General features: G+C 42.8%; 1 protein-coding gene across 2 annotated transcripts in view; it reads left to right on the top strand.

The window, feature by feature from the left end:
• The window catches only part of ELK4 (ETS transcription factor ELK4), a 20,338-nt gene extending 4,386 nt beyond the window's left edge, over positions 1-15,952 (top strand). Inside the window, exons 2-5 of one of the 2 annotated variants that reach the window (XM_049634498.1) lie at positions 2,374-2,589; positions 3,683-4,555; positions 5,304-5,420; positions 7,338-15,952. In XM_049634498.1, coding sequence (XP_049490455.1) covers positions 2,383-2,589; positions 3,683-4,555; positions 5,304-5,420; positions 7,338-7,436 — 1,296 coding nt within the window. In that variant the 5' untranslated portion in view covers positions 2,374-2,382 and the 3' untranslated portion in view covers positions 7,437-15,952. Of the gene's footprint in view, positions 1-2,373; positions 2,590-3,682; positions 4,556-5,303 lie in introns of both variants that reach the window. The other variant, XM_049634497.1, reaches the window with a different exon arrangement.
• Positions 15,953-21,607: the final 5,655 nt, after the last annotated feature.

The raw sequence follows: 21,607 nt of genomic DNA, 5'->3' as shown, positions 1-21,607 counted from the left end.
GCTCCAGGCTCTGAGCCATCAGCCCAGAGCCTGACGCGGGGCTCGAAATCACGGACCGAGAGATTGTGACCTGAGCTGAAGTCGGGCACTTAACCGACGGAGCCACCCAGGCGCCCCTAAAGTCTGTTTTTTTACGGCTGAATAATATTCCAGTAGTCACACCACATTTTGCTTGTCCATTCATCATCAATTGATGGACATTTGAGTTGTTTCTCCTTTTTGGATATTCTAGAATGATGCTGCTGTGACCATTCCTGTGCAAGTGTGTCTGTTGGACATGTATTTTCGGTTCTCTTGGGTATATACCTAGGAGCCGAATAGCTGGATCGTATTTCTGTTTAGCATTTTGAGGAAGTATCAGTTTTCCAAAGTGGCTATCCCGTTTTACATTCCTACCAGCAATGCATGAGGGTTTCACTCTTGACACATCCTAGCCAATACTTGTTATTGTCTGTCTTAATTGATTATAGCCATCCTAGTAGGAGTGGCGTGGTATCTTACGTGGTTTTGATTTTCAGTTCCCTAATAACTAATGTTGAGGATCTTTTCATGAGCTTATTGTCAATTTGTCTTTTTTAAAAAAATTATTCTTTGTACGCTTTTTTAAAAATGTTCAGTTTTGAGAGTGACAGAGACAGAGCACAAGTGCGGGAGGGGCAGAGAGAAAGGGAGACACCGAATCTGAAGCAGACTCCAGGCTCTGAGCTGTCAGCACAGAGCCAGACGCACGCTGGCACTCTTTAACTGCGACATCATGACCTGAGTCGAAGTCGGTGCTTTAATCGACTGAGCCACCCAGGTGCCCTAGTTTGTGTGTCTTCTTTGAAGAAATGTCTTTGCACCTTCCTTTACTTCTTTTTTTTTTCATTGTAAGAAGTCTTTATATATTTCTGATACAAGCCTCTTACTTGAAAATATTTTCTCCCATTCTGAGGATTGTCTTTTCACCTGACAATATTGTTTGCAGCTCAAAAGTTTTACATTTTGATGTCAACCAAATTACCTATTTTTGTAGTATTTTAATGGAATTCATTTAATTTGTTTTCAAGTCTTATTTTGGTCCATTGAGATCTCATTCCTAGATAAAGAAAGGAAGGGTTTTTGTTTTTGTTTTCTTGTGCATGGATAGTTCAGTTACAGGCTTCTTAGGATGTGCTATATATATATACAGTGCTTCTTAGGACGGCAGAGTTTCTGCCATAAAGAATTCTTCCTAATGGGAATCTTGAAGTTCTGTGAAGAAAATAACTCTGTGAGGACATTTCCTTGCAGCTCTGTTGCCTAAACCAGTGGTATCCACTGGGACGATTTTGTCTCCCAGGAGAACATCTGGCAATGGCCGGAGACATGTTTGATTGTCACAACCGGTCAGGAGGTGCTACTGGCATCTAGTGAGTTAAACTCACTGTCCTAGTGCACAGGACAGCCTCCAGGAACAAAGAATTATCTGGCCCGAACAATAGAGCCAAAGCTGAGAAACTGGCCGAAACAGGGAAATCCTGAAACCTGAGATATTGAAAGATTTTTAATTTCATGTCTTGAGAATCACATAAAGGCTACTAATCAAATGAAAGAGGATGTGTGGTGGTGCCTGGCAGACTCAGTTGGTACAGCATGCGACTCTTGATCTCAGGGCTGTGAGTTCAAGCCCCACGTTGGGCGTAGAGCCTACTTTAAAAAAAAAAAAAAAGTAATTTATGCAGATGGAAGCTCTGTGGGCAGAATGGTGATAGAACTTGTCAAATAAATCAGGGAGCATTTTGTTGAATTTTCAGTGCTGCCAATTTAAATGTAAATTAATTTATGAGAACGGAAACTGTTTGGAGGAGAAAGGCCAATGGAGCACAGGTAGATTATTCCCTATATCTTTGGGCCACTGTGACACACACACACACACACACACACCACACACACATCCTGGCAGATAAACCAACTGGGTTGATTTGTATAGATGCTGAAAGGGTGGTCTCGGAGGATAGGAGGAGATTTTCAGTTAAAACGTAGTGGCAGTGGTCCTCTGGTGACTGGCCGTCATCCGAGACCGCTCCCGGGACTTAAAGAACTCACTTTATCTCCCAGCAAGACTTTTCTTAAGCAGTGTGGCATGCTTCCGAGTTTGGTCTCTAGATCCAGATTGCCTGGGTTTAAACATCAGCTCCACCAATTACCTGTGCAGCCTCGGACAAGGAGTGACTTGACTCTTTCTGAATCAGTGGTTTCAAATGTAAAACGAGGCCGCAGTAGTATGTCTTATAGGATTATTGGGGGAATGCTATGAAATAATACATTTAGAGCACAGCGCCTGGCATAGGGTGTTATGGGAGTGGTGGCTGTTAATACCATCGCGTGTCTTCCCTGTCTGCCTCTTTTCAGCTCACTGCTATGGACAGTGCTATCACCCTGTGGCAGTTCCTCCTTCAGCTCCTACAGGAGCCTCAGAACAAGCACATGATCAGCTGGACGTCTAATGATGGGGAGTTCAAGCTTTTGCAGGCAGAAGAGGTGGCTCGTCTCTGGGGGATTCGTAAGAACAAGCCTAACATGAATTACGACAAACTCAGCCGAGCCCTCCGATACTATTATGTAAAGGTAATACGCATCCACCTCAGAATAAGACGTGTTCCTCTCTTCTGTTGAGGTTATGAAACTACTCATGTCCTGGTTAATTTCAAATTCTTTTAAATCGAGGCATAATTGAGCTACAGCATTATATTCGCTTGAGGTGTGCAGCATAACGATTCGATGTTTGTGTACGTTGCAAAACGATCACAGACTGCCTTGGATTATTTTGATCCAGTTTATTTGATAACTTCAGCAGTGTGGAATTGGGATGAAATGTGTAAGTGTGCCAGCTCTATTTCTGCAGAGTTCCACTCCTCGTACATATTTTGTTCCTAATTGCAGTCATCTTTAAAGGAAAAATGAGCACAGGGTTGGAATAAGAAGCAGAAAATAGGAGATTTCAGGGCTAAAAGAAACATTCTTGTGTATATCATGACTTAAAAATTGTCACACATATGCTTGTGTTTTAGCTTTATTTACTTTTTGCTTTTTAATTTAACCCAGGGAACACAAATACCTTAAAGAATAGCTGTTAGTGCACAGATTTGGTTTCTTAGTTAACATTTATTTTTTGTTTAATTTCTTACTTTGAATACGTTCTTGGGCACTGAGGTACAATAAGTGGCTCAAATGGATAGAGTTGGAATGAGAAGCTGAGATCTTAATTTGTTTCGCTCTGAAGAGCTTGATCTTAACCAGTTTTTCTGTCTGTCTAAGAAACAACTGGGACTTCAGAACGAAGTGGAAACTTCAGCAGAAGTAACGTTCTGTTCCTTTTCGCTTCCTCAGGATGCGTATGGCTTGTACCTTTGGAACTATTTGAGGTTGCAGTTCAGTGATTTTTGACTTAATGCCGATATTTGGTTGAGAGTGTTAAGCAATTGAAATCTCCCTTTTACGTAACATACTGGTTCAGTTGTTAATGAGACACTTAAACACTCAACTTGGGCTCCACGGTGGTAGGAACTGCCTTTGGTGTGGCTAGATAAACATAGATGATTTTGAAGCTCTTCGGTAAACTACTTGCCAAATAGAGTCTGTTATTAGGTCGGCTTTTTCATGAGCTGTGGGAGGTAAGTTTATGAGAAAGTGTAAGAATGCTTATTTTGTTTATCTACAGAATATCATTAAAAAAGTGAATGGTCAGAAGTTTGTGTACAAGTTTGTCTCTTACCCAGAGATCTTGAAAATGGACCCAATGACAGTGGGCAGGATTGAGGGAGACGGGGAAGCCGTAGGCTGCGGCGAAGTCACCAGCAGCTGCAGAGATGCGGAGAGCGGGGGCAGGGAGAGGCCGCCTCAGCCTGGCGCCAGGACCTCCAGCCGCAACGACTACATACACTCCGGCTTGTACTCCTCCTTTACCCTCAACTCTTTGAACTCCTCCAACAAGAGGCTTTTCAAACCGATCAAGCTCGAGAACCCAGCTGAGAAGTTGGTGGAGAAGAAGCCTCCTCGGGAGCCAACGCCGTCTGTCATCAAATTCGTAACAACGCCTTCCAAGAAGCTACCAGTTGAACCCGTGGCCGCCGTCCTGTCGGCCGGCCCAAGCCTTTCTCCATCCTCAGAAGAAACTCTCCAAGCGTTGGAGACTTTGGCTTCCCCCAAACTGCCTTCCCTGGAAGCCCCGACCTCCGCCTGCAGCGTAACAACCGCGTTTGCCACCCCACCTGTTGCGTCCGCACCGCCTCCTGTGCAGGAGCCTCCTGGGACGCCTTCGCCGCCGCTGAGCCCCAACCCTGACCTTGACACAGACATCGACTCGGTGGCTTCTCAGCCCATGGAACTTCCAGAGAACTTGTCGCTGGAGCCTAAAGACCAGGATTCAGCTTTGCTGGAAAAGGACAAAACAAGGAATTCCTCGAGATCCAAGAAACCCAAAGGGTTAGAGCTGGCACCCATCCTCGTGATCACGGGCAGCGACCCGAGCCCGCTGGGAATATTGAGCCCGTCTCTCCCCACGGCTTCTCTCACGCCAGCGCTGTTCTCCCAGGTAACTGACCCCTTCTTTTTAGCGCCACCGACTCACCTTTTTAAACAAATCCCGAATTTATAACATCAGGTTCTCCTGCTGCTATTTAGGTTTGTCTTAGAAAAGTTAGCTGTGACCCTGTGAAAGTCACCCCGTTCCTCACCCAGTCAGGATCGCTGCAGTGAAAGGTTTGGAGTCGTGTTGTGAAGGATTCATGGTCTCTGCAAGTAGATGAATATTTTCCAACTTCCTCCTAAAGCAACTACTCTCTCTCTCTCTCTCTTTTTTTTTTGGTCTTATAGAACTGGTTGTTATCTCATAAAATAACAGTGATAACCTCAAAAGCTGGAAAACAGTAAATTCTGAGAAACGTGAGAACAACTCGTGTGATGTTGAGTAACAAGTGTGCACAGTTACATTAGCCATTTCTTCACTTGCTTGTCTCCAGTCACCTCTCCCGTAACCTTAAATACATGACTCCCAGACTGCCCGTTACTAAGGGGAACCGTGTTTGTGACTTAGTTACCTGTTACTTCTCCCTACTTGACCAGATTGCTTTCTGTATTTGGGAAAGACCCTACAAAAGACAGGTGAGAAGATATTTTGACCTTTCTTAGCAAGTACAAATAATTTCTGAGCTTTCCCTCGTGATAAAATTTTGGAGAGATTTGGGGCAGAGACTAGGACAATATTTGGGTTCAGGGCTGCTGGTGTATTGTTATAAGGTTGAAACAGTCCTCAGTGACCGTTGCTGTTTTGTGTGTTGCAGACGCCCATCTTACTGACGCCGAGCCCCCTGCTCTCCAGTATCCACTTCTGGAGCACTCTCAGCCCTGTTGCTCCCCTGAGTCCAGCCAGGCTGCAAGGTGCTAACACACTCTTCCAGGTAAAACACCCACAGGTCTGTCTCTTGCACTTGGGGCCTGGTCCACGAAGAGTGGGGCCAAAAGGCAGTGTCTTCACCCTTTGGTTTCATCGTTATAAAACTTGTCTTTAACAAACATGCCTTCCAAGTGTTGATTTTCTAGCCAGCGAACAGCTCCGACAAATACAGCCAACGTCTCCTTTCCGTTGTTCGCTGTGACGTACGTTCGAGTTAGACCAGGGATTGTTCGGTACTGTAGATTTTGAACCTACCCGATTTCCTTTCCTTGTCATTAAAAAAAATTTTATTTTTTTACATTTATTTATTTTTGAGAGACAGAGTGAGACGGAGCACAAGTGGGGGAGGGGCAGAGCGAGAAGGAGACACAGAATGTGAAGCAGGCTCCAGGCTCTGAGCAAGCATTCACAGAGGCTGACGTGGGGCTCGAACCCACAAACTGTGAGATCATGACTTGAGCTGAAGTCAGTACTTAACCAACTGAGTGACCCAGGCGCCCCTCCTTGTCATTTTAAATGCTAGAAATCTCTCTCTCTTTTTTTTTTTTAAAGAAGAAAATATACACGTGTGTGTGTGTGTGTGTGTGTGTGTGTGTGTGTGTGTGTATTTGCATTTGCAGGAGGATCTGCACGTAGCTTTTCTCTTTTACCTTAGGCTTTTTTTTTTTTTTTTTTACCTGAGGCTTTTTAAAAGAGAAAAATTTTGAGTATAGTTTATCAAATACGCCCATTTCTCATTCATTTAGAATTGATATTTATCAACATTTTAAATACATATTTTAAAAAATGGATGTTGTGGGGCGCCTGGGTGGCTCAGTCAGTTAAGCGTCTGACTTCGGCTCAGGTCATGATCTCGCGGTTCATGAGTTCGAGCCCTGTGTCAGGCCTGTGCTGACAGCTCAGAGCCTGGAGCCGGCTTTGGATTCTGTGTCTCCCTCTCTCTCTCTGCCCCTCCCCTGCTCATGCTCTGTCTCTCTCTGTCTCAAAAATAAATAAAACACTAAAAAAATCTTTAAAAAAAAGAAATGGATATTGTGTTATCCCTTAGCCAAGATCGTAGGAAAGGTCTTACAGCTCTTAACCATCATTTTGCCTCAGACACCTAGACTTTTTAACTCCTAGAGTTTATTTTGGTTGATTCATTCACTTATTTAGGGGAGACTCCTTGGGAGATTTTCTTCTATTTTGTAATTTAACTTTTCATTTGTTCTTCTGGAAATGAAATGGTAAAGAAAAAAGAAAATTAAAAATCTTCCTACTTTGCATTTTTTATTTTGTAAAACATTCTAAGTTATTGACTAGAAAGCGTTGAGAATTTTTCATATTTTATTTTTATGTTTTTCTTTGCCTCTCACAGATAATTGAGTTAGAGAGTGACCAGAGACCTCAGGCAAAGCTACAGTGCTCATGTGGCTTCAGCCCGGACTCTCCCTATAGAACTGGTCTTAGAATACATGATGGGGAAGGCTCTTCTAGAATGAATACGTCTAACTATTTACACAAGTTGTAGAGTTCATAGATGGGCATCTCTTTCCGGACCTCTTTTTGACAGTCTGCAGTTTGTTTTATAATTGAATTGTACTCTGTCGTGCGTGTCGTCATTTACTGAACTTTTTAAAACTTTCATATGAAGTTAAATGTAAACCTGTATACCTTTGGCTATAAGGGAGGGCCTCATAGGTTTGTTCCTTCCTTCAAGGTAGGCTGGAGACTGTAATATGTAACATGTAGGACGAACAGTTTTTTTCTTTAAAGTTTCTGCTGTGACATCATGTTCTTCCATGATAAATGGTTACTACCTTTGTCCTGTGAGCCACTGCAGGTGGCTTTCATTTTCTGCCTCCAGGAATGTAGCAGGGACAGAAAATGAAAGTTGGGGTTGAGTAATAGGATGATAATGTGTTTTTGTTTTCTTTCTCAGTTTCCTTCTGTACTGAACAGTCATGGACCGTTCACTGTGTCTGGCCTGGATGGACCACCCACCCCTGGCCCATTTTCCCCAGATCTACAGAAAACATAACCTATGCACTTGTGGAATGAGAGAATCAAGGAGTAAAGAAACAGAAAGACATTCAACATGATTACATTTGAAGTGAGCGATTAATAGTTCTACAATGCTGATAATAGACTATTGTGATTTTTGCCATTCCCCATTGAAATGCCTTTCTGAGATTCCCTTTGACTATGACTCAAGTTGGACTGTATATAAAAATGCCTTAATTGGAGTCTAAACTCCACCTCCCTCCCCCTTGCCCTCTCCCTCCGTAACTCCTCCTCTTCCTTCCCTCCCTCCTTCCTTACTTCCTTTCCTCCCTACCTCCCTACCTCCTTCCCTCCCTCCTGAATATTTTGAGCTTTGTGTTTAAAGAAATTTTTGGTGGGGTTTAGCAGTTAGCTATGCTTTGTAGGAGCAGTTAAGAACAAAGTTATTCCTTCTGCCTTATTGGGACCCTTTGGCCAGGAAAACATTTATGCTTTGAGTATATTAGTTGAAGAAATGTTAAATGCAGTTGGCCATATCTTTAGGACTAAGTGTGTTCTGTTGAAAGACTAAAAGTGAGCTATGTATGAGCAGTGAAGGAAAAGGATTCCTTCCTGTTCACACCAAGTAAGATTAGAGCAGTACTGTTGGGGAGATTCTGTTTTGCTGTGAACTATAACATGTGTAAGCAGTCCACAGCAAGGCATCTTATTACCTGTATCAGGGTGGGTCTCTTAACCGTGTGTGTGATCTTGTCTGAACCTGTGAACAGCATGGAGCCTGGTCTGTTTCAGCGTAGGAAGATTTTTAAACGTGGGGTTTACGACCACATTTTGCAACAACCGGTGAGAATAGGGGACCCGCTCTCTAGCACAGAAATGTCTGCTCGCTGGGTGGTATAATTACACACCCGTGATATGTACAGGATGGTAAGTGATGGCTTTTAGGATGGACCTGGGTTGTGAAATCTCGAGGCATCTCTGAGTAAAACATTCAGTTGAATAACTTGAAACCACATGTGGGGCTTTCTTTCCCAGTTAGAAGATACTTTTTCTTTTCTGTTCACTGCATATTTTATCTTTTAAATTTCAGGTTGTTAGGGGTCGTGATCGTTTTAAAGATGTCATTAGGCAGATGAAAAGCAAAGTGAAGCCTCCAAGTCTATAGTGAGGTAAAGATGTTATGTCTTTGAAAAAAAGTTTTTTTATTAGAGAGCAGCAGAATTTGTTTGGAAACGCTCATGTACAGGGATTGGATTGTTCACAGTAGTAGCGAAAAACGTAGGCCTTCATCTCTACGTTACCACATTTATAAAGTATTGTCATATGGTACTCAGCCCCAGGTGGAGACAGATTTGTGGATAGTCCAAGCTGAATTGATAACCAGCATCACAGTGGAATCTTTGGGAAGACTTGGCTCTTAAAGCCTAGGATTAGGTTATATGCCACGACCAGCACTACAACACTGCCCGTTAGGAACCTCATCTTTTAACCCTAGAAGTAGATCTGTAATGGAGTCCCAAACCAAATGGAATGAGGGAGTACGGTTTTGAGGGCTCCAAATGACACTGATAGGAACCAGCATCTTCCAGATGTAGAATGTTCACTTTAAATATGTTTCTGTACAGTGTGGAGAAGCTACAGTGTGAGACATGCCTGTTAGTTAGTAGTCAGGGAGGGACAACATTCAGGGAGCCGTCTTCACACCTGTCGTCTTGGGGACCCGTTCACTGGTTCGTCAGTGGCTGTCGGCTGAAAGGTGTGCTCCTGAGGTGCGCGACAGTTCTGGAGGCAATGTTCGGTAGCGATGGGGAGCGGACGGTGGACTTCTCTCCCACACGGAGTCGCTTCGTGGGCATGCTTCTTTGGAATCAGACCTCAGCAGCACTTTGGGATAGTTTTATTAGGTTCATGAATATTTTGTACATTAAATCTAAGTATTGATGGCTCGATTTAACTAGATATTTTAAATTTTGAAAGCACAAAAGTATTTTATCTTTTTGAATTAAAGGAGAAAAGCCATTGGTTGTTTTCATAGACAATATCTTTGATGACTAACTGTGTCAGCACAGGGGTGCCTGGGAATCAAGGGCACCATTAAAACTCAGTCAAAGCAGCTTCCTGGGAACCAGTGTTTGTGAGGCCTCTTGTCTATAAACCTACCCCGGAAGCCTCCGAGAGGTGTGGGCCTCAGGAGATGGATGATCTGCTTTCTCTTTGAGATCAACTGACGTGGAGAAGTGTGTGCATGTGCGTGCGTGTGCGTGTGTGTGCGTGTGTGTGTGTGTGTTTCCTTTTTCAAATGAAAGTTTACAACCTCAGCTCAAGTGTATGAGGCAGACCATTCTGTTAGTAAACTACCTCCTTCCTGGAAAACTCTCAGCTTCATGTTTTTTTGAGCATCCGGTGTTCTTAGCATCCAAAGGTGACATACCACTTAAGATCCATATTCACTGGGGAGACTTCTGTTGGGTATCTAGCTGGTATCCATCACAAGTCACTTTGCCAGGACGTTCGCTGGTGGGCAAAAGTAGCCTAAGTGAAGATAAGGGAGCAGGTTGAATGAGCTTTTGAGACATCTGTGGTTATCTTAGCTTTTCATCTGCTCTGGCCCGTATCTACTCATTTGTATGCTGGGAAATGTTTAACAACCAGGCTTTCTGAAGGGGAAAAAACAATCCTTCAATTGTAGCATTTGCTGATTCCCATGATTAAATTATTTCCCCTGTGGCTGATTTTAAGCTACTACCTTAGAGCTGAGAAGGGATGAACACAGTTGGCTCAAAGCCACACACACTGAGCCAGCAAAGCACCGCATTTATTCCATCCTAGGGTGGATTTTCACATAATTTCTAAAATGATTTTCTTCCTTGTTCATATGCTGATTTCTTAAAACACAAAATTAAAATCACATGGCTAGCTTCAGTAATCTTTTTTTTAATGGTTTGTCAATGCCTTTGTGAGGTTACATTCCTCATGGCGTATTTTGTGTTTTAACAAAGGTAGAAACTTCCATTGATTTTTAAAAATATGTACATGACGGAATAATCCAGAAACCCTCAAAAAAAGTCAATGTAAGCTATATAAGCAGAGATTTTTTTTTTTCTTCAGATTTTGATGGGGGAACTAAGCCCATGAGCCCATGTGTGTGTATATATACACACACATATATATACCTGTATACACACACATACATGTATGCATGTGTATATGTGTATATAATGAAAAAGGGTCCTGGATTTTTTTTTTTTTTTAAACTGGAAGAATTCTTTGATGATTTGCATACTGTATGAGAGATCAAAACAGGCATGACTGTTGAATCCAATCACCGGGCACAATTTCTAGTTTTCTCCATACTGTGCGACTCAGACGTGGAGGGGAAAGTAAATAAATAAAGAGGTGTGGGATTCTGTGGCTGTAACTGCAGGCTATTGGTAACATCACTCCAGTTCCATTCAAACCTGTTGTGTGAGTTTTAGCCTCATAACTTTGTTTCATCCTGGTCTCAGAACAGGTGATAGGATTCTGAATTTCTTTTTTTTTTTTTTTAATTTTTTTTTTAATGTTTTTATTTATTTTTGAGACAGAGAGAGGCAGAGCATGAGCAGGGGAGGGGCAGAGAGAGAGGGAGACACAGAATCTGAAGCAGGCTCCAGGCTCTGTGCTGTCAGCACAGAGCCCGACGCGGGGCTCGAACTCACGGACTGTGAGATCATGACCTGAGCCGAAGCCGGACGCTTAACCGACTGAGCCACCCAGGCGCCCCTAGGATTCTGAATTTCTAAAGGCAGTTTTGTATGTTTCTGGGGAATTTAAGCACTAGAAGCACTCATTGCCATTTCAGAAAAGCAGTCTGCAGCCTTTTCGAACACACCTTGATCAGTAAAAGTTTTAAACACCGTATTTCCTACTGCGAAATCATACGTGTATAAGTGGAGTCGTATGCCGCTGTAGGAAAGGCACATGTACGTTCTGAGATGTACACAAAAATAGGAATTAAGGATGGTCTGAACAGTAAATCTTGACTGGAAGTTGTACTGTTTTCTTCCCGCCCCAGTAGATGGTCTCACGCACCTTCTGGCAGCACGTGCTTTGCCTTAAAGACCACGGACTCGGGACACTGTTTCACTGCTTAATCTTGAAAATAAAACGTGGACACTTTTGTTGTGATATATGGAGAACTCCTTTACATATTTCATCTGATTTTCATGTAAAACCCCTAGAAGTTTGATTTGGAATTTTTCAGTAAAAGTTGTCTTCAGCTTCCTGAGATTTTATGTTAATTCTTTTTTGTAAATAACCCCATTACCAAATGTTTTCCAGAGCTTTGTGCATATTATTTTTGACAGCCTGTTGGCTCTTGTGTCTTCATACTAGATATGACTCTTTAATTTACTTTTATGTTACCAGCCTGCTTACAAACTTCTTCTGGCCTTATTAATACTGTATTTTACCAACAGATTTGGAATTATGTTAAGTTGCTTTATGCTAAAATAGATAATCACCCCCACTTTCTGGCTGCATTCATAGGCTTTGCTTTAAAATTTTTTTTTTAATGTTTTTATTTATTTTTTGAGAGAGACAGAGAGTGAGCTGGGGAGGGGCAGAGAGAGAGGGAGACACAGAATCTGAAGCAGGCTCCAGGCTCTGAGCTGTCAACACAGAGCCTGATGCGGAACTCGAACCCACGAACCGTGAGATCATGACCTGAGCCAAAGTCAGACGCTTAACCGACTGAGCCACCGAGGTGCCCCTGTAAGCTTTGATTTTTTTAATTTGTTGGAACATTTCAGCATCTCTTGAAGAAATACTTTCCTTAATGGGTCTGTGCTATTTATCACTTACTTGTATATATTTTAGTTGCCCATGCCAGAAATCTAGAATTGTGCTGAGGTGTGTAGACAAGGATGGAGACGGGTGCAGGTGTCTTTGTGCAGAAAGCTCCAAATGAATTCCCAAACCAATGGGAAAGTTAAAAAGACTACTCATGATGTATGTAGTCTGTTAGCTGAGGGCATGACAGAACATGTTCTTTCTAAAATGGAGCTGAGAAGTTAATTGTTTAAGCCATAGTAGGGAAGTGGAGGCCAACCATAATTACCTTTCTTTAGCAGGTAATCTGATCAGAGAATGGGTCCCATGGAAAATATTTCATTAATTATCTTCTTGCTTTGGGGTCAACAAATAGATGTTATTATTTTTAACGCTGCTAGCATTACCTGAAGCAGGGTGCCCTGTTATTCCTCTTAGGTCATCAGAATTCTGCTTACTGAAGTTTGAAGTTTTAATCTCAGAGTCTAGAATTCTTGTGGGTGGTAGTGTATTAAGCAAGAAAAAGGCGGTTTGATTTCATTTCTCGTACTTGGTAGAACCTGTTAGCACAAAAGTCATGTTTTGACCTGTAAACAGAACAGTCTGAAAGGTGAGTTGTTGATGCGGTTTAAATGTTCCATTTGAAGCTGCCAGTTTCTTCAGGCTTTTCTGGGGAAAAAAAAAAAAAAAAGTAAGTGCTAGATTGACAGCCTGACGGAAAATGGCAATTGCTAGGATGCCGCCATTCGCACTGAGCGCTTGTGAAAGATGGAAGTCCAGAGTGGTTTGTGTGAGAGGGGAGATGTTGGCTTTCAGGCTTTCTGCAGAAACCAAGAAATTCAAGCTGTCGTTAACATCATTTTAAATGAAACCTTTAACAAGAAAACTCATGAGGGATACGATTAAACATGGTAAGGCTCTTGAACTCTAGTTTTTTTAGTGTAATACGTATCAGAAAGTTTTATGAGGTTTAAAATTTTATTTTGAAATGTGTAATTGGGGGACTGGAGCATTTCTTTTCAAATTCATTCTGGTTTATCGGCTGAGTACCGTGTGTGTGTGTGTGTATGTGTGTGTGTGTGTGTAAACAAATCTGTCTTTCAGAGGGAACATATATTTTTCATCCTCTAGGATGGCTCCCAGGCTATTTTATACTAAAACTTAAAAAAAAAAAATTGGCTGCACTTTGCAGTTGCCACTTTTAAAAAATTAATGCCTTGCACATTTCAGTTTTTTTAAATTCTTAGACTCATAGGCCTTAAAGAGTAATTGCTTGCCAACATTTTTAGAAATAGGAGGCTGCATGTGACATGCGGTGAACAAAGCCACGTTAACCCACTCGCTTGTGCACGTATCACTGCTCAAATACAGATGCCCTTTCCTAACATTTCTACACTATCACTTTTGTTATGTTGGGGTCTGAGTTTCTCAGAGAGGGGGTTTATACTAAGAGTAGTATTTCTAAAATACAGATTTGACCGTGAATTGGTAAAACAGTGGACGAGTTGTGGCTTTGTCGTCTAATTTATCCTTTCAGACTGTACATAATAAGCATTAGCAGAAACCTCAGAGTATCCCGGGCTGAATGTTCTTCTCAGCTTGCTCTGTTTCCCATCTCCTGAGGGCCCATTCTGAGTCTTGTCCCTCCAAGGATTATGAGCCGCGCTAGGACAGGCCTGGGATCCGGACAGGGTGGGCATGCCCTGCGGCTAGGCCAGAGCCGTAGCCAACGGAATCGTCCAAATATGCCCAGAATAGAGTTCATACTGGTATTAAGTCACTTGGCACTTTTGGGGGCACCATTATTAGCACTGTTTTGTTATTAATAACTGGAAGCACAATGGTAATTTTGATTCATTTCATCTTAAGGGTATGGAGGGTCAGAGAAGTAATGTCGATTTCTCGTTTATGTTTTCTGGAATTAAGACTCTTTGGAGAAGAGGTAAATGGATTACCTGGTGAGCCATTCTTTAAGGCTCTGTAAGGTATGCTCTTTTGGCTAGGATGTTTTAAAATCATTTACAAGCTTTTAATACTCTGCTTTGTGGAAACGTATGACTTTTTAAATGATTTGCAATTGATGGAGTTCACTCAGCTTTGTAAACTATCCAATTACATGTTTCTTTCCTGTTTTATCGTTGTCGCTCATTGTCTGTTAGGCAGTGGGACGCAGTCCCTTCTAAGACATTTCATGGGTTTTGTTTTTGAGGGCAGTTTTACCAGGGCCTGCATTACAGTCAGTGCTTATGTAAGAAGTAGCAATATCTTATCAACTTCCCTGTTCACTGTTAGTGAAATTAACTAATATGCATATATGTAAAGATAGAAATTAACACAATTGAGTTTTGGTCACTCGTGGCCTATTTATTCGGTTTGGCCGTTTGATTTTCCTAATCACAGCCCTGTCGGTTTCTGCACTTTTGCCTTCTTGCAGTTTCACTGACCTCTGTGGGTAGGGAAGATTCAGTGTGAAACTCAGTCCAGTCATTTTGCCACTGATAGCTTTGGTTTGAGGTGAATACAATTTTTGACCTGAAACTAGTTTTTTAGAATTATACCCTTTTTTTGGCCAGATAATCAAGTTGGCTTTTTAAAAAAGTGTATAACCTTGCATTTTGAAGAACAAACTAAGAATTTTCTATGAGTCCTAACTGGATCTTCAGGTGTGGACGTCACTTGACAATGGAATGTTATTAGATAGTGAACATTCGATTTTCATCCACCCAGTGTATAATGCAGAGGAAAAACATGCCTGCTGTGGCGTTAACACCGGAGAGAAGTTTTTTTTTTGTTTTTTTTTGTTTTTTACATCAATGTCTTAATTCGGGCTGTGTGGTCATCAGAACTTGTTGGGGTGTTTCCCTCCAACCCAGATCCACTTGGCTGAGAAGACAGTTCTGTCACTGTTTGTTTCCCCCTTGTTTATTGAAATCTATCGCTCACGATACCTAATATCCACCGCTTCTGTATAAATGGACCGTTTCTATGTGATGCAGGTGCACACCTACCCAAAGGAATGAATGACGGTTAGAGCAGCACTAGTGACTTGTTATAATTTCAGTATGATTTACGTTAGGGAGATCTTCAAAGTATTAACATTGCTTTTTTCTTCTTTTTCCTACAACAGCAACGGAAATGATGGTAACTGCTAACATTTATTGAAATTATACTGGTTGTTGGGGCAGCTGGAGAGAAGCTGCCTTGTCTTCTAGCTCAGCAGTGGGACTTAGCCTGTTGGGAAACAAAGGGGTGTTGTTTTAAGGTTGATTAGAATGACGGGAGCCAGAGTCTCGGATTCTAATTCTTGTGGCAAAGAACCTTCCCACAGAGCGTAGGTAGGTGAGGAAGAGGATGCGCTAGCACTTTGAGGGCTTTACGATATGCTGCTTTGAAAAGAGAAAAGGACCGTTGATACTCAGTGCATCTCCAGACATAGCAAGGGGTTGCTCTGATAACCAATCAGGTGATCGCTTTTTCTCTCTCACTTCAAGTTTTATGCAAAAGTTTTGTTACATTCTGTAATGGTGATATGTGTCTTTTTAGAAAGATGATATGTTAAAAACAACTATTTTTATGCAGGAACTGACAGAGGAATTTGCTTTGTATAATGGCAAGCTAGCTTTAAGAAAGCACCGTAGCAAATTTACTGAAGTCTGAAACTACATAGATATGTTAATAGATATATGTGCAACTAGATACGGACGACAATTGTATTTTTTTAAATAAATATTTTTAACAAAATGATCCTCTGAATTGATTATTCCTGTCACACCCATTGAGATAGTCTCTGGATTCTGTTTTCATCCGTGCTAAATGTGGGTTAGAAAAAAGTTCGGTTTCCCAGTGGTTATTAAAACCTGGCCATCAACTATTTGATGTGTAGCTACATTAAAATATTTAAAGCCTGGGGCGCCTGGGTGGCTCAGTCGGTTGAGCGACCGACTTCAGCTCAGGTCATGGTCTCACAGTTTGTGAGTTCGAGCCCCACGTCGGGCTCTGTGCTGACAGCTCAGAGCCTGGAGCCTGCTTCTGATTCTGTGTCTCCCTCTCTCTCTGCCCCTCCCCTGCTCATGCTCTGTCTCTCTCGGTCTCAGAAATAAACATTAAACAAATTTAAAAAAAATAAAAATAAAAAAAATAAAATATTTAAAGCCTGAGTTGGGATATAGGTGCTGGAAACGGGAGATTGTAAAATGATTGTTGCCATAAAAAGGAATTGAAAACTGACGGGCTAGAAAAACTACTCCCCGTGTGAAAATTTCACTTCTGTTTTTTTTAACTTTAAGAAACTTAGATTCTTTCATTCTAGCCCTTGTGAGCACCATATTTTGCTTGTTTCTGCTCTAGGCATTGTTTCTTGACATAAGACACTGGAGACTTGAGTTCTTTAAGTTAATGAAATTGGGCCCTTTCCGAGCTGAGTTGATATAATACACATGGGGGAAAGTGGGGTTACTAGATGGCACAAATTACGTCACAGAGGGCTGTCTCTTGTCTCCAGGGGGACATAACGAGATGGAGTAAGAGTTCCGTGGGGGGCAATGAAGCTTCACTTCAGATGGCGGGTAAACCATGTTCAGCGTGTTTGGGTAGTAACCACTTAGGACGACAGCCGGATCCTCCTAAACCGCTGTCGTCAAAATAATATTACCTAAAACCGTTGTCCCGGGAGGTCGAATACGTTTGGGAAATGGGGTCACCACCTCTTGGAGATTCAAGATGCATATTAGAATATTAAAAGCTCTAAGAAATCCTTCAGTAAAAAAGCCTGTTCGATCCACCATTTTCTAACCTTTCTGGCTGTTGACACATTCTCTTGAGAGGCATAATGTCCATTTTGCAATCACTTTCTGTGTTTTATAGATGCATCTAGTGACAAACTAATGCCCGAACATTGAGTAATTTCCCAGGGCTTGCATTACCAGGTTGGAGATAATCATTAACAGTTGTAAGCTTTTGGGGCACCTGGGTGGCTCAGTCGGTTAAGCATCTGCCTTTGGCTCAGGACATGATCTCAGTTTGTGAGTTTGAGCCCCACGTCAGGCTCTCTGCTGTCAGGGTGGAGCCCATTTTGGATCCTCTGTCTCCCTCTCTCTCTGTCCCTCCCCTGCTCGTTCTCATTCTCTCTCTCTCTCTCTCATTCAAAAATAAATTAAAAAAAAAAAAAAAAAAGCTCTCACACTGATTTGTCACTATAAAGCACTGCACTTACTGGAATATGCCCTGTGGGTGCCTGGCTGGCTCAGTCAGAGGAGCATGACCCTTGATCTTGGGATTGTGAGTTTAAGCCCCACTTTGGGTTCAGAGATTAAATAAAACTTAAAAAAAAAGAGGAATATGCCCTGTCACTGGAGTTCATGAAGGTGACTTCCTTCGGGATAACTTCAAAAGGACAGTGTGTGATGAAAAATCAAACAGGAAAGATCATTTCTACCAGACGGAAAGCGTTGGTGTCGAGGAGGTTGTTGGAACGTCACAGTCGATGTTATGATTCCCATGTGCTTCTCAAAGCATCATTGACAGAAACCCAACTCTTGTCAAGGCCACCTTCCATGTTGCCCAGTCCAGTGGTCGATGTTCAGTCCTCATCAGAATTCATGGCAGCATTGGTTACTTCCTCCTCCTCGAGATACTTACTCTTCATGGTGCCTTCCAGGAAACCACAGTCTCTCCTGAACTTCCTCCTCCTTCCGTGGCTTCTCTCATTTGCTCTGCTGGACCATATATATATTTTTTAAACCACTACGTGTTGAAGAACCCCAGGGCTCAACCTTCTAGTCATATGTTCTCTCTCTAGGTGGTCGTCTTCAGTCCCACAGCTTTTAAGCTCTATAGGTATGTGACCATGAAATTTATATCTTTGGGCTTGACGTTGACGCTCTGTGCATTTATACTTACTAGCCTTCTTCACATGCGAGATACCATCATAAAATGAACATGTGCAAGACAATTGTGGAACACCTCCTTCATCCTCCAGTGTTCACTGGCCTCGTCATCTAGCCAGTAACTTGTCAATGCCCTGGGGTCATCCTAGATTCCTGTTTTTCTCACACCCATACATACCCACTCCAGCAGCAAATTCTATCCATTTGACTTTCGAAATAGAGCTTGAATCCAATCGCGTTCATTACTTCGGATGCTACCGACATCGTCGAAGCCACCAACGTCTCTTGCGTAGTTTAGGCAGTGGTGCCCTCGCCAGTGTCCCGGTTTCATTCCTGCCCCCCCGTTTCTTCTCACAACAAGCAGAGTATTACTTTTAGAAGCGTAAATGAGACCACGTGCCCTGCCTGCTCACAACTCCCAACGATTTCACATAAAAACAACAGAATCCGTGCTCCCGCCATGGCAAGTAGGATCTGGCCCCTCGCTGCCACTCCCGCCTGCTTCCTGCTCCTGTCACCACCTTGCTCACTGCATTTAAGCCTCACTGGCCAGCTTGCTGCCTCTCAGGCACGGCACACGAATGCTGGCCGATGCCTGTGCACTCACCCCTTCCCCTGCCTCCTACGAGCCTTCCCTGGGACTTGGAGTTACTGCTCCCGCCCGTCATCTAGTGCCAGCACAGACGGCACCTCCCTACGAAGGCTTCCAGGAGCATCTGTTGCCAATCCCTCTTCCCACTCCCCTGCTTTATGTTCCTCTGTGGCACTCAAGTATCCTTCATCTCCCGGCGTGGTCCTCTCCTGTCTTTCTGTCTTCAACTGCAGTGTAATCTGAGGCAGATGCTTCTATCTCATTCTCTGCACCTAATCAGTGCCTTGGACATAACAGGTGGCTCAATAAATCTTTTTTTTTTTTTTCCTAAAGATTTTATTCTTAATCTCTGCACCCAGCGTGGGGCTCAAACTTACAACCCGGAGATTAAGAGTCACATGTGCTTCCCGACTGAGCCAGCCGGGCAACCCCTAAATCTTTTGAAAACGAATAAATGAGTCAATCCTCTAAAAGACTGCTCGGTCAGTCTGTCTTCCTTTAGTGAATCTGGTGTACAGATGGATTAGATTCCTGCCTCCAAGCAGCAGACGGACATCTGGGAACAGGGTGATCCCATTGCACTCTGAAATGTCACACTCTTCAAAGGAGATCAGGTAAAAAGCCCCACTTGCTCTGGAACTGATTTTGAAGTGGGGTTTCAAAACCTCTGCCTTCCCTTATTCTGATTATACGAACGAGGGAAATAGTGATTCTCAGTCTAACAGTTTTGTTTCTTCTAAAATATCAGCCATGTGAACCTACAGTTTGAGAGAGACCTCTCTTTGGAAAATATTTGGTCATTTGTTTCTGAGCTGCATATAAAAGGCTCGATCGTCCACAATGGATAACACACTTGTTAAATTTAAAATATTTTATTTCAGGAAAGGTACACTTAGATTTGCTTCAATCTCATTTTCTATATTCTCAAATTAATCATGATCATCTTAGATAAAGCCATTGATCCTTCTTTGTAAATCTGTATAAAAAGGATGCGGGTTTTTTTGTTTGTTTGTTTTGAAAAACCACAAGAAAAATACAGCTACTTTCTTTTTGTCCAGGTCAGTCACTCCAGTTAGATTGCACATTGAAGTCCGGCAGCCATCAGCAATTTTTAAGTATTTACAGGCATTGTTAAAACTACACCCTTAGACCATCAGCCTTCAAAAAAATTTAGATCTGTTTGACTTAACAATAATTATGTACCAAACATACGAACAATTTCGAATCTGCTTATGAAGAGGTTTTAAAAATAAAAATTGCAAGCATTTATGAAGCAGTTTCTAGGTCAGGCATACAATAATTGCTTTAAACAAAGCCACTTCATTCTTTCAGAATTCCTTTGAGGTAGGGTAAGTTCTTTTAGAAATGTCACTTAGATTTAACAAGAACAAGCAAGGCTGGAAGACCATCAGTGAGGGACCCGCCCAGGGCCGCACAGCTAGAAAGCGAGGCCAGCGCCCGCTCTCTGGCCAGGGCCCCGTCACCACACAGGATATGCTGGCAGACGCGGCCGGCTGACATGACAAGGCCACCGATCTGGGGTACACTGCTCAGTGTGGGGCCTGCGGCTCAGGCTACGGAGAACCTCGATCCCCTTTTTACAGCCACGCATGCACGTTTGTACATAACGCAGAGAAGCTGCAGGTAAGCGCACGTACGGTCACCGTCACGGCCATTTTACTACTTACAGACGCCTCCGTGGTCTCACCCTTTCCAAGTGGCAGGCTCTGTGCCCTCTCGATCACTAGGGGATCTGCTCGGTCGGGAGAGCCCCCTCCTCCACACTGCTTCCGGCGTGCTGCTCCCCCCACATCGCTCGGCAGTCCCAGCTTTTTGTTAAGGAAACCCACCTGACGTGGTACAAAGAGCTGTTTTCCTTGACAAAAGATGTAAAGTTTAAATCAGGTATTTTTGAGAATTTCTCAGTGCTGTGCCTACACTTCGCGTAAGCGCGGTCAAGTAAAAGAAAACCAGAACCTTCATCCCATTCTCCCAGACGGCTCCTGAGCCCGTTAGCACTGATCGTTAGCAGTGGGGTACTTGCAGGTAGATGTTTAACAACTGGCTCTCCGGGGGGAAGAGAAAGGGGAGGATGTGCAGCCTCTGCCAGTTTCTATGGGGTGAATCCTCCCACGTGGCTGATCTCGAGCCACCAGACACGTTACCACTGACAGCGCATCTGGGAAGAGAAGGACAGAGCCACACCTCCGTATCCTATTTCCCCTGTACAGGTACAATACGCTTAGATACCTTCAAGGAAGGGATGAGTTTTGAGTGGTTCTTTCCCTTGTCTTTAACGGAATTGTTAACTTTCTATAAAATCTCATGTTTCATACTGGCCGAGTTTTAACAACTAGCTCTCAAAAGGAAATGCTAACAACCGGCTTTTATCAGCTAGTACGAGCCAGCCCAGCATACCACTGAATTAGTGTCCCAAAGATAGCAAGATTCGACTTTTCCTTTCGATGTTTTAGATTTTAAACGAACAACGGATATCAGCAACGGGAATTTGAGGGACTGTGGCTTACCAAAAAGTAAAAAGCACGTAAATCATTTGAGCATGCCGGGAACTAACTTGGGGTTTGTTTTGACTGATTTCAAATATATCTACAGCAAGCAGTGATCATCGAACTTTACAATTTCAACCTGTTCTTTCAAACTTCAACGAAAAGTGATATTCAAACCCAGGGGATGGTCCATGCAGGAGGTGGTTGGTGGCCAATGGAGTGAAGCATACGGCTGTCTTCTTCCTTCCCATCGGGGTATCCTGGACACCTCTTACCAAAGGTCCGAACCGGGGGAGAGGAAGGTAACTTGAATATCCATCCAGTAAACTGCTAATGATTTTCCCAGTCCGTTCAATTTCTTCTACCTAACCAAGTATTTGTGGAAAAGATCCGAGCCAAGGCGTGGAGAGATCAC

Source organism: Panthera uncia, chromosome F1 (genome assembly GCF_023721935.1).
Source record: "Panthera uncia isolate 11264 chromosome F1, Puncia_PCG_1.0, whole genome shotgun sequence".
Lineage (NCBI taxonomy): Eukaryota > Metazoa > Chordata > Mammalia > Carnivora > Felidae > Panthera > Panthera uncia.
Note: the sequence above shows the minus strand (reverse complement) of the source record. Positions and strands in the feature narration are given on the sequence as shown.